The sequence below is a fragment of the Hydra viridissima genome, unplaced genomic scaffold (genome assembly GCF_058129835.1).
Source record: "Hydra viridissima isolate aposymbiotic clone 2 unplaced genomic scaffold, HvirCarnegie_v1 scaffold_10, whole genome shotgun sequence".
Taxonomy (NCBI): Eukaryota; Metazoa; Cnidaria; class Hydrozoa; order Anthoathecata; family Hydridae; genus Hydra; species Hydra viridissima.
Window position 1 is genome coordinate 7,885,029 of NW_028324309.1, and position 12,796 is coordinate 7,897,824.

At 29.1% G+C, this 12,796-nt stretch overlaps 1 protein-coding gene and 2 pseudogenes across 4 annotated transcripts in view; 2 read left to right on the forward strand and 1 right to left on the reverse strand.

Moving 5' to 3' along the window:
- The window catches only part of LOC149882960 (protein lin-7 homolog C-like), a 33,434-nt gene extending 22,133 nt beyond the window's left edge, over positions 1-11,301 (reverse strand). For all 4 annotated transcript variants that reach the window (XR_016456382.1, XR_016456381.1, XM_090100357.1 and 1 more), the window contains exons 1-5: positions 11,119-11,301; positions 10,613-10,654; positions 7,980-8,056; positions 1,038-1,109; positions 324-484 (exon numbers count right to left, since the gene is read on the reverse strand). Coding sequence is in view for 2 of the 4 variants with exons in the window: in XM_090100357.1 (XP_089956483.1) it covers positions 324-484; positions 1,038-1,109; positions 7,980-8,056; positions 10,613-10,654; positions 11,119-11,161 (395 nt within the window). In the remaining 2 variants the exon portion in view is untranslated. The remainder of the gene's footprint in view (positions 1-323; positions 485-1,037; positions 1,110-7,979; positions 8,057-10,612; positions 10,655-11,118) is intronic.
- On the forward strand, positions 1,990-3,409 carry LOC149882965 (uncharacterized; annotated as a pseudogene).
- LOC149882966 (uncharacterized) lies at positions 3,463-4,527 on the forward strand (annotated as a pseudogene).
- Positions 11,302-12,796: the final 1,495 nt, after the last annotated feature.

Sequence of the window (12,796 nt, forward strand, 5' to 3'; positions counted from 1 at the left end):
CAAGACTAGGTATAAATCACCTACCTCTAAATATCATATCACTAGAAGAAATTATAGCTCATAAAAATTGTATAACAATTTACAGATGCACTAAACCAGAACTTTAAAATGAAATTTTTAATGAAAGAGACTATTTCATTTTTTCATTAACTTAGATTAAGCTTTATTTGTTACATATTTAACAATACACAATTAGTTAACACAAAAAGGTAAAATATCTATCATACGTTTACTAAGAGTTAACATTCATTTTAGTTATATAAATCTTTTATTTTTATTAGATTTAGAATATATAGAAAAATAATTTATTATTAACAGTTTACCTGTCAGCAACACCACCAGGAATTATTCTAGATATATAAATTGGTGAATTCTGCTCCCGCCCACCCATAACATTAAAACCTAAGCCTTCTTCTGTTTTTGGAAGTTCTACAATTCTTGGATATGAATATCCTTCACTTGCAGCAAATGCTGCAACAGTTGCCTTAAACAAAAAATAAATCCAAAAAGAAAATATTCATTGGCAAGTAGATTAGCACTTTTTCACATGAAATAATTTAATTTATTTTAAATTCTTTTTATAAAGATTTGTGTTAAGTAAAAATATAACAAACTCTTAACTTAATTAAAACTAATAAAAGTATACTTTTGAATGTATTATTCATTATTTAAAAGAAAAAATTAACCTGAGTTTCAAATGAGCAATAGTTTAGAAATACCCTTTATCAAATCTTAAAATGACATTTATATTAACAAAAATTTTTTTATTTTTGTGTGATAATTGATCTATAATACAATCATCTAAGGTAAATCAGTACCAACAATACTTTAACAAATAATTGACCATTTTAGAAAATCTTGCTAGATATCTATTTTTATTTTTGCTTCCAACCATGTTTAACACAGCACTTTTTATTGTCTATATCATAGTCATCACAAATCCATAAAAATTTTCAAGAAAACTCTAAAGTTTTGAAAGTCGTCAAAAAGATAAAAGAAAAATGAAAAAGTTTGTTGGCTAAGTTTTAAAGAAAAACCTTTGCAGTAGCACTAGCTTGAACTTCCTCATTAGTGTTGAAATCAACTGTTTGATGTACATGCTCATAAACCTGTAAAAAGGTCAAACAATACTTTACTATTAACAGTATAAATTTAATAACAAAAAAAAATTTACAAAACCAAGACTGTAAATAGCTATTGTAATGCAACAAAGATAAATTGATTTGTAGACTAAAATCATAAGATTTGAACATCTCTTCCGCAAGATAAAATACAAAATACCATGCAGAATACTTTTAGCTCTTACTTATCATAGTGATAATAATCATAAAATACTTTGTTACTATATTTCATAATTTAATTCAGACTGCTTCATTGAGGCATAGAGTGCATAAAAAGTACTAATCTTTTAATTCTGACATTGTTTCTCTGACATTTTTAAAATGTGTATAGTACTTTAAAGAAATGTATCAGAATTTTCTTTTTGACTAATTTACTCATAGATATGTAAAATACTGGATACGCCATAGCTGTATCTGGCCTTATAAAAAATTGAAGCTGAACTATTGTCAGTGTTTGGAAGAATGCGTTCCAAAAGTAGCGAGTTCCTGGAACTAGTTCTTTTTTTGAGGAATGAAGCTTGGAATTGGTTCCTTTTAAAATAACGGAACAAGAAAAGATAACGAATTTTTTTTTTTTTGAAGGAACATGAACAAAAAGTAATAGTTTCTCAAATATTTATAATTTTGCTTTTTGCTATAGTTGTTTTTAAAGTTCAAAAACAAAATGATATGTATTTGGATAATATCCAATCCTAGTTCGGATTCAGTTGGTCACACGTACTTATTTTTGAATTAATCAGATAGTTTAAAAATTAGTACATGTGGCTAACTAAATCCGAAATAAAACTGCATAAAATCAATTAAATAAAAACATTAAATGAAAGGTCTTTTTAATACAATTTTATTTCACACAGTTTTAGTCGGCAAAATGAATTCGATTATTAATATTGACAGTGATATTCCAGTTATTGAAAATGTTAGCTATGGCGCATGTAATAATACTGAAGTTAATGGTAAGTTCGTATTAAATATCCTGTTACTTTTTATCTATTTTATATTGCATATAAAATTGATAAAAAGTAACAGCATATTTAATAAAAAAAGAGTGATGCAATCTACTTTGGAGAAGTATGGAAAGTATGTAAGTGAAACACAACCTTTAACTATAGTTGATAAACCATCATTTGTGAATTTGGTGAAGTTAGGCCTTCCTAAAGACCTGAAGATTATTTGTAGTAAAACTTTAAAACAACGTATTAGTAATCTGTATTTATCAATGATTGAAGATATTACTTCAACACTTGGAGATTTTATGTATGTTGCAACCACAGCTGACTGTTGGAGTAAAGGTAAAAGAGGTTATATTGGGGTGACTTGCTTGGATAGATCAAAAGACTCTTCAGTGTCATTCAGAATCTTTAGCATGAAGTTGTATAAAAGGAAGTCAAACATATACTGTTTTGGCTACAGTGTTGTATAAGATTCATACAAACTATAAAATACAAAAAAAGATAGTTGCTAAAACAACAGACAGTGGTTTGAATTTTGTAAAAGCTTTTAAATCATATCCAATTTCAAAAAATTCAGAGAATGAGGAAGATAGCGATGATGATGATGATGATGATGATGATGATGATGATGATGATGATGATGATGATGATGATGATGATGATGATGATGATGATGATGATGATGATGATGATGATGATGATGATGATGATGATGATGATGATGATGATGATGATGAAGATAATGACAATAACAATTTATGTGATGAGAATGTAAATTTGTATGAAATTTTGGACAAAAGTAGTCATGAACAAGAAGAGAATGACTTATTTGTTCAGTTACTACAATATTTTAGATGTGCTAGTCATGCACTAGACTTAATAGCAAAAAATGATGTTGAGAAAATGGTACAGACTTCAGAAACTAATTTTAAGAAAATTTATAGGAAAGCAATGGGCAAGTGTTCATCATTATGGAGTAAACAAAATATATCAAATAGAGTTGCTGAAAAAATTCACAATACATTAGAAGTTTATTTAATAACGCCAAACAAAACAAGAAGGAACTGTACCAATGATAGTTTATTACAAATCAAAAATATCTTATCAGACTCTAATTGGCATAACAAAATGAACAATATAATGGATTTCTGTGAAATACAAAGATTCACAAATCAAGAAATTCAATTAATTCATGAATACTGTGAAGTAATGAGTCCTCTTGCCCAATCTTTAGACTTTTTACAAGGAGAAGAATTAATTTTCATGGGGTATTTGTTGCAGTTGCTGTCTCAGCCAGTGGGAATTCTATTCCACCTCTTTTTATATTTCCATGAGTGAAGTTTAGAGAGCATTTTTTAAATGGTGCTCCCAATGGAATTGCAGGCCCAGCAAACCCTTCTGGTTGGATGGCTAAAGTTCAGTTTTTAAAGTTTTCTCATCATTTTGTCAAATATACAAGAAGCTCAAAAGAAAGACCTGTTTTGTTACTATTAGATAATCATGACTCCTACCTCTCAATATAAGCTTTATACTACTTCAAAGAAAATGGTATATCAGTTTGTTCATTTACACCTCATTGCAGCCACAAACTGCAGCCCCTAGATCTCAGTGTATTTGGTCCTTTTAAAAAGTACACAAACACAGCTTGCAATACATGGATGACTATGCACTTTGGTTCAACAAATACAATTTACATTATACCTAGCATTGTGAGTAATTCCTTTCCACTTGCATGTACCCCAAAAAATATCACAGCTGGGTTTAAAAAAACAGGAATTTCTACTAAACGTTAACATTTTCAGTGAAGATGATTTTATGCCTACATATACTACCGATAGACCAAATCCAGAACCAGGCCCTGCTATAGAAAGTTTTGTGTCAAGTGTAAGTAATGCTACTCATTTTGACTTAACAATATCAGAAAATGACAGGCCAGAAGTTAATTGCTCAAAAGATTTAGAACCATATTGTCATTTCTTATCTTCAGACAATAATAATGAGGCAACTGCAATTCTAACTCCTAAAGATTTTAGACCATTCAAAAAAGCTAAAGCAAGAAAAAGAATTTTAAATAAAAAGTGCAAGAAAAAAAGAAGCACATCAATGTTAACAGATTCACCAAATATGAGTATTTTAAAAGAAAAAGAATCACTAATAAGAAAAAGTTAGATATGGAAGAGAAACAGAAAAAAAAAAAGTTTATTAAGTTTAAGATTGAGATGAGTAAAAAGCCAACTAGTAAAAGAAGCATATACCTAATGGAAAAAAGTCGGAATCATGAAAATAACTTTGATGATGAGGAGTGTTTTTGTTTGGTTTGTGTTGGAACATTTTCTAAAAGTAAGCCTGAGGAAATCTGGGTTCAGTGCATTAAATCTCATCTTTGGGCTCATGAGTCCTGCATAACTGGAAACACTTTATCTTACATTTGTGACAACTGTAATGATGACGATTAGTAGTATAATTGTTACTATTCTTAATACACAATAATGAAGTTAATTGACATTTTCTCTTTTGTTCTAAATTTATATTGGCTTAAGGGCAAAAAAACTTAAGACAAAAAATTTTGTTGAATGAAAATTATCATCATGAAATTATCATTCATGAAAAAGATTTGATAACAATGCCTAATGTTGCTAAACACTTGATAACAATGCCTAATGTTTCTAAATTTTTCATTTTAATATGGGATGCCAACTTACCCTGTTGGTGTAGGCAACTTACCCCGTCTAAGTTGGCACACTTTTTTTTTGGAGGCCTTTTTTGGGCCACTAAATATACTTTTTTATAATGTTTGACACTTGAACAACACATAGAAAATAATATAAAATATCAAAAAAATATAACTTATCAATAGAAAAGCGTTTTTCAATTGTTGATCTGGCAAATGATGGTCGTTCTACTAGATATATTTAAAAACTGTCGAAAATACCGCAATCAACAGTGAGTGATACTATTTGTCGGTTTAAATGTACTGGTACAAATAAAGATAGGAAAAGAACTGGACATCCATGCAAAACATCAAAGGCTGAAGAAATGTCAATTATACTCTCATGTAAACGAAATAGATGATTAACAGCGCAAGAAATAACATCTAACTTCAATGCTGTTCATAAACTATTTTGGAAAGAACTGTAGAATGTTGCTTGAAAATTGTTGGCCCAAAACACACATCTAAATACTGTGCAAACTATTTGCAAAAAAAGCTCGCGGAGAACTCAAATTTATGACATGGCCCCCACAATTCCCTGGTCTCAACCCAATTGAGTTACTATGGGAACAACTGGATTGTAAGGTAAGAAAAGATTGTCCTACATCAACAACTCATTTGTGGTCAATTTTGCATTTGTGGAAAAATATTTCTCTAATTTATTTGGATAATTTAATCAAACGTATGCCAAAACTTGTTTGTGCAGTAAGGAAAACAAAGGGTGGTATTTTCGATGAAAAAGAAATATAAACTTTTGTTTGTGTTATATTGCATAAACTTGTTTATTTTTATCATAGGCTCTCTGTCACACACAGGATAACAGATGGTATAACCACACATCTAAATAAGCTTCAATAATCATATTGACCATTTAACCAAATGATTATCTTCAAATAAAAGTTCCTAGATGTGATTTATCAGACCTTGAAAAATTACTTTTGAAATTAGTTGACAATAGATATTTAATTTTAGATATGGATCTTTGATTTTTGATGTGTCTGGAATGCTTTCTTTAAAATTTTTCAACAATAGTACAAATTACAATGAGATATTTTGATGGAAGAACAAGACCACCCCTACTTTTCTGTTCAACAAGTAAACATTCTGAATTATCATCAGTTAGAGAGGCAGTACAGGCCTTACATTTAATAGATCTTTTTAGCTTTTTAATAACAAATCCACTTATATATTTCACCACTTCTTTAGAATATTCAGACAACTGTGGTGGTTCCATAATATCTACTTGTGTAATATCAACATTAGCTATAAGAACAATTGGATCATCGTCATTGAATTTACATTCCTGATGATTCACAATTCCTCCCGTTACAGAAAGTATTTGTGTTGCATCATGGGCTAAACAATTCCCATGTTTTTTAACCAGTGAAGTACTAGCAAACACCAGTATGTTGTCATAAATTATTTTGCAGATGGATTATTGTTAAAACCATCTTGACTTCTAACAGCACTGAAGAACATTTCAATGTGGTCTTGACTCAGTTTGTATGTCGACAAGAATTTGAACTGACTCTCTGAGGATAAAATCAAGTATCTGCTAAGTTGAATAACTGATTGAAGGCTAAACATAAATCTAATAAAACCAGTGTTGCGATTTGTTTTACAAATTAATTTACCAGCAGTGTCTGTCAAACTAGACAAGTACTGACATACGAAATTGACAAAATTTGCATAGTCTTCCAAATTCCTTGAAGAGATTTATATTTTTTACCAATAAAATTCAGACTGCTTAGTAAATCAAAGCTTTTGTCTACAAAATGAATAAAGTTGATGGTTGGCCCACAACCTTGAAATTCTTTTAATTTTAATTTATTTTCACAAAAATCAAGAGCATCTGCAACACTTTGACTTAAGGTTTGTTATGCCAACTTCACTTTCATCTTTTGTTGCTTCTATATGGTGTTTTTACAGTTTATTAGCACCACGAATTCCTTCTTTTGACTGAAGCTCATACAACTGTTCAATAAATGCATAACTAATATCATTGTTACTGTCTTTTAGCAATTGCTGTTCACCAAAGCAATTTCTAACCAATTTTAACATATGGCAGGCATCAAGAATTAAATATACTGGTTCTACACTTAATGGATGTTGAAAGTATGGTTTCAGATTCCTTATATCACTAAAGTCAGCACCAAGAATCTTCATCATAGATGAATTTGCAGCTGTACCATCAAAAGTTAAAGAAATAACTTGAACTCCAGTTTCGTGAACTTTAATGAGACATTCAGAAAGAATATTTGCTTTCTCTTTTGAATTAAGTCCATCTGTTAAAAAAAAGATGCTATTGGGATCTTCCAATGTCCATTAAAAGCAACTAACAGTAAAACAAAAGCTTCCTTAGCAACACTAACCCTATCATCATTAAATCCTGCTCCATAATCAATAAAACTATATGATTTACCCCCATCCTTATCAATTTGCTTTCAAAATGACATTTCGTCCCTCATCAAACTGCATATTTTTTTTCTTTTGGATTCATTATTTTTTAACTTTAAAATTTGGAATGCTTCATGAGTAAAGCCTGGTTGTCCATTACCACTTAACCATTTTAAAACTAATACCAAATCTTGAAATATACAGTACATAAACATATATGTATAATATAGATAAATATATTATACATAAATGTAGATGTATAATTTTGTATTCATTGTTAGTATTCTAAAAACTCCATATAAATTTTACATCATACATCCATATAGAAGATATTGAGTTTAATTCAAAGCATAACATTTTAACAAAATTATACGCTATTTAAACAACATTTTATTGCCTCACTCTAAGTCATCATGGTAAACTTTTCTTGGCTTCAATTATTTCTGTCTATGACGGATCCAGTATTTTATATATCTATGAATTTACTGGATTATGCGCAGAAATTTATCTAAAAAATTTTTAATTTTAGTAAAATTTTTTTTTATCTTTACCTTAAATATAAAACATTTCATAAAAGTGAAAAACAAAAATTATTTAGAAAATAAGATATTTAAATATCAAACCAATGCCATATGAGTAAAATTCTTTTTTAAAAAAAATGAAATGCACTAATTTAAAACTATTGACTAACATTACTCTAGAAAACTAAGGACAAAGTTTATTTGGTATTTAGCTTTAGCTATTTTAAAACCATTTAAATGTCACACACTGTATTCAAAATGGCTGAGATTAAAAATATACTTCTATCACAGAATGAAAAAAACTGCTTTCCAAGACTGATTTCAAATTTTCCAGCTTATGCCCTGGCAGATCCAACTCTATAATAAAAAAGAATTAGAAATAAAGTATTAGCAGGACTAAATCAGTTCACAATAATTTAAAATATAAGCAGTAAAAATAATTTAGTGGTCTTTACTCAACCTATGAACAAAGCTGAAAAGGTTATAAACTGATCCAATTAAAAGCTACAATATTTCTCTTTATTAATAAGTTGTTTAGCTTAAAAGTTTTTTTTTTGGGAACTATTACTAAGTTGTAAAGTACATTTAAACAGCATTTAAATACAACTTACAACTTACTACTATAAAAAATAACATAGACAATTTTCCTGAGAAATAAAAAAAAAGCTATACAATGTATAACTCTTCCTTTATAAAAAAATATCTATTTGAAACTTTTTTCTTTTTCCCAATTTTTAAAATTATAAAGAATTTCAAAATTTTCAAATTAATAAGAAAAGTTTCAAAAAGTATGTTAACTTCCTATTATATTCCTAAATATTTTGTTAAGTTTGGAAATTGAAATATTCTGAACATCAACAAAAGCTAAATAATTTCAAAATGCAAAATAAAGTTAAGCCTCATGATGATAACAGGAAAATCTGCATGCAGTGTATAAAAAAATGCACAAGGCAAACTCATACAGAAAAAATCCTGCTAGTATATCACATCAGCGTTGATGTTTGCAAAGTAAGAGTTCTATTTGTGTGGCATCTCAACCAGCCCTACACAGAAAGGATGAGGGGAATAATGTTACATTACCTATTTTTTTGATTTTTGTACAATCAGAATTCAAATTCAAACAAAGGATCAAAGGTGTAGCTGCTTGATTTGTCAAATAAGACACTAAAAGCTAAATAAAAAAAAAACCTATTGAAGAAAGATAAAAGTTCATAAGAAGGAGAACCAGAAAGTGGGCTGACTACCTAACTTTAAAGGGCAAAACTTTGCTATAAATTAATTAGAAGAACTTCTTCATCATTAATCTCACTTAATTCTTCATCTAAAAATGTTTTTAATTTGTCAGTACCTGAACATTTACCATATATGTGTAACATACACTCATATTGTTTAGATTGAACAATAATTTTTCCATCAAAACCTTATATCTAACCTTCTATTGGATGGTACTTACAAGTTATATTGAGTTTTGATTTTGAGTAGAATCATAATTTAGGTTTCAAAACTTTGAAGAAGCTATTTTAACAACAGGATATTTAATTTCAAATTCACTATAAACTCATAAAGGTTGCTTTAACACTAACATAATATTTGTTCCAGGCATTATTCAAGAAAAAATGAATAATGCCTGGAACAAATATTATGTTAGTGTTAAAGCAACCGTTGTCTTCAAAAAGAATTTTAAGCTTAAAAGTTACAATGATACATTTAAGAGACCATGAATTTGGTATAAGCAATAGAATACTATTTTAGTTTTTTAAAAAATTCCCATTTGTCAAATGTTAGATGTTAACATCTTAAATCCCCTTTTACACGTTAGTAGTTTAATTTCATTTTGACAACTAGCAATATGGCAAAACAAATAGCTATGTAAAAAAAGAGATAACAGCATACCTAATATTTAGAGCATATATTAGAATTATTATGATTTATTAGAAAAAACAAATCAAAGCAGAAGTTTCTCTTTTTTTATATATGAACTTTGCTAGTCAATATATTCTGGACAAAATACTTCATATACAAAAAAAGAATGGTCAAGAATTGATTATTAACATAACAGGATAGGGTGAAGATATAAAATTTCTTTAGTTTAACTTAAGATTTTCACTTTTCAAAAAATACTGAAAGATTCTCTAAAGAGAAGTTTCAGAAAATACCTAACATAGCTAATTCTGATAGATATCCTAAGCAGTATTAGCTCTTTTGGTACTTGTTCTTTTATCAGGGAGAAGATACCTGCTACTTGAATTTTGCAAACTCCTTTTTTTACAGATGGGCCAATGGTCTGCCCATCTGTTTTGTTTATTGACCAAACTTCAATGCATGCTTTTAGATACCGTGTAACACCATGCAGGCTCAGGAAAAAGCAATAAACTCTAAAAAAGTCTTGGAAAAAAGGCCCATTAAGATTGGAAAGTCTAAGAACATTACAGTGTATGGGATAAGAAATTAAGTATAAAAGTTTAGTATCTTTATAGCATCGGTAAATAGAAGAAGAAACTTCATTATTGATGCATTTTGCCGAACAAATCATACTACACAATAACTAATTTGATGACTTGCTGTTTAATTAATCCAAAACTCTATTTTTCATAGGATTACTTAAAATGCTTACAAGCTGAAACTTTGTTTGTATTTAGTTTAAAGCATGATTACAAAAATTTTCTAGTTAAGCTAATACATATGAAGTTATAAATATATATTACAAATAAAAATAGAAAATTATAAATATGCAATATAGCTATAAAATATAAGCCCTTACAATAAATTTTAACAAAATAATAAAATTCTGTAACCTAAATAAATAGTAATACAAGCTTTACCTAATTCACCTAATAAACATGCTTCTGGTTTATAACAGTATTGTTAAATAATTTCACCAATTTTTATTTTTTTTAAACTCCTAAAACTTACTTTCAATAAGCTCTTCCAGTAATTGAATGGCATTTTCAACATCTGCAAGAAATAAGGAATACACTAAGCATAAAATCTTTACAGTAGATATCAACGTAAATCTTAAAATACATATTTTCAATAGAATAGATATATACATTTATGTACATAATAGGCATTTTATGCATACATACATTACATACATACATACACATACATACATACACACACATACATACATACATACATACATACATACATACATACATACATACATACATACATACATACATACATACATACATACATACATACATACATACATACATACATACATACATACATACATACACACATACATACATACATACATATACATATACATATACATACATACATACATACATACATATATATATATATATATATATATATATATATATATATATATATATATATATATATATATATATATATATATATATATATATATATATACATATAATTTTACATACTATACTACCTACCATTAGATAATAACTTGTTTGGCTTAAGTTTCGTTAGTGCCATAACTAACCAACACACACGATATATAATGGAGTATTTAGATTGAGACAAACATTTAAGAGGTGTAAAATTAGTAATTTAATAAATTTTCTTGCTTTGTCTCAGACCATTAGGGGTCGTCCATAAAGTACGTACTAAGGGTCTGCGTATCGTTATTATTTTGAACCGATAACGATATGAAACGATAACGATATCAAACGATATGAGTTTGCCTATGAAACGATAATATCGGTTTGGCTATCGTTTGAAACGATAACCAAACGATAACTTATCGTTTGAAACGATATTATCGGCTTTTTTATCGGTTTATCGGAATACATAAAAATAACAAGAATACCGATATTTATCGGTATAATAACGATAATTTTAACAATATTCCAATTTTTTTTTTTTTTAAATGCCAAATTTTAGTTCAAATATATAATAAATCTTCAAGTCAAGTCAAGATGTCCTTTTGCCTATCTTTACCGGTTTTAAAAGTTAATCCTTCACAATTGTATATATTATCTAGATGTCTAACTTCACAAAAATTCGAAAAGAAAAAGTTAGAAAATGGAGAACTCTTGGTGACAAATTTGCAACACTTGATCTTAGATGCGCCTATATGCAAGTACACATCGATCCGAGTTTATGGGAGCATCAGAGGGTAATCTACAAAGAAGAAAAATACTATCTTACACGTCTTGGTTTTGGGTTAAATTCTGCTCCAAAAATAATGTCTTCAATCTTAGGCAGCGTGTTGAATCTAGATGCAGGTATTAGTGAAGCAACTGACCACTACATTGACAATATAATTGTTAATTTGGAAAAAATATCAGTTGAAAAGGTCGTAAATCATTTGGCGCGTTATGGATTGATAACCAAAGAGCCAGAGCAATGCGATACTGCACGAGTGTTGGGTTTGCAACTATTTAGAAATGAAAAAAAGGAGCTTTGTTGGAAAAGAGGAAACACCATTCCAAAGTCACAAGATATCAAAACTGAAAAAGTAACACGACGGAAACTTTTTTCGATATGTGGACACTTATTAGGTCACTATCCTGTTGGAGGTTGGCTCAGAATTGCCTGCAGTTTTATAAAACGACATAGTCAAGGAGATGTTTGGGATGATCTAATCGGAGATCAAGCTCAGTCATGATGCTTGGGATGATCTAATCCCAAATCTAATTGGGATAATCTGGTTGATTGAAATATTGCGCCGATTGGATTCTGTGAGAGGAAAATGGAATGCTGAAGGAATTCAAAATGGAGCGACATTGTGGTGTGATGCAAGCAGCATGGCAATGGGGGTTGCTATAGAATACAATGGCGTAATAATTGAGGATGCAGCCTGGCTTCGAAGTATAAATGATGTCATGCATATTAATATTGCTGAATTAGATGCTGTGGTGCGTGGGATAAACCTAGCTGCTAAGTGGCATATAAAGAATTTGTCAGTATTCACTGATTCAGTAACAGTTCATGAATGGTTAAAAAGTATGCTGACTGAAAGTCATGGGGTTCGATCAAATGGATTATCAGAAATGCTTATTAAAAGGAGACTTTCTCTATTGCAAGACTTAATATAATATAAACATCACATTGAAATGGGTTCCGTCCTCCAAAAACAAAGCTGACGTGTTGACAAGAGTTCCAAAA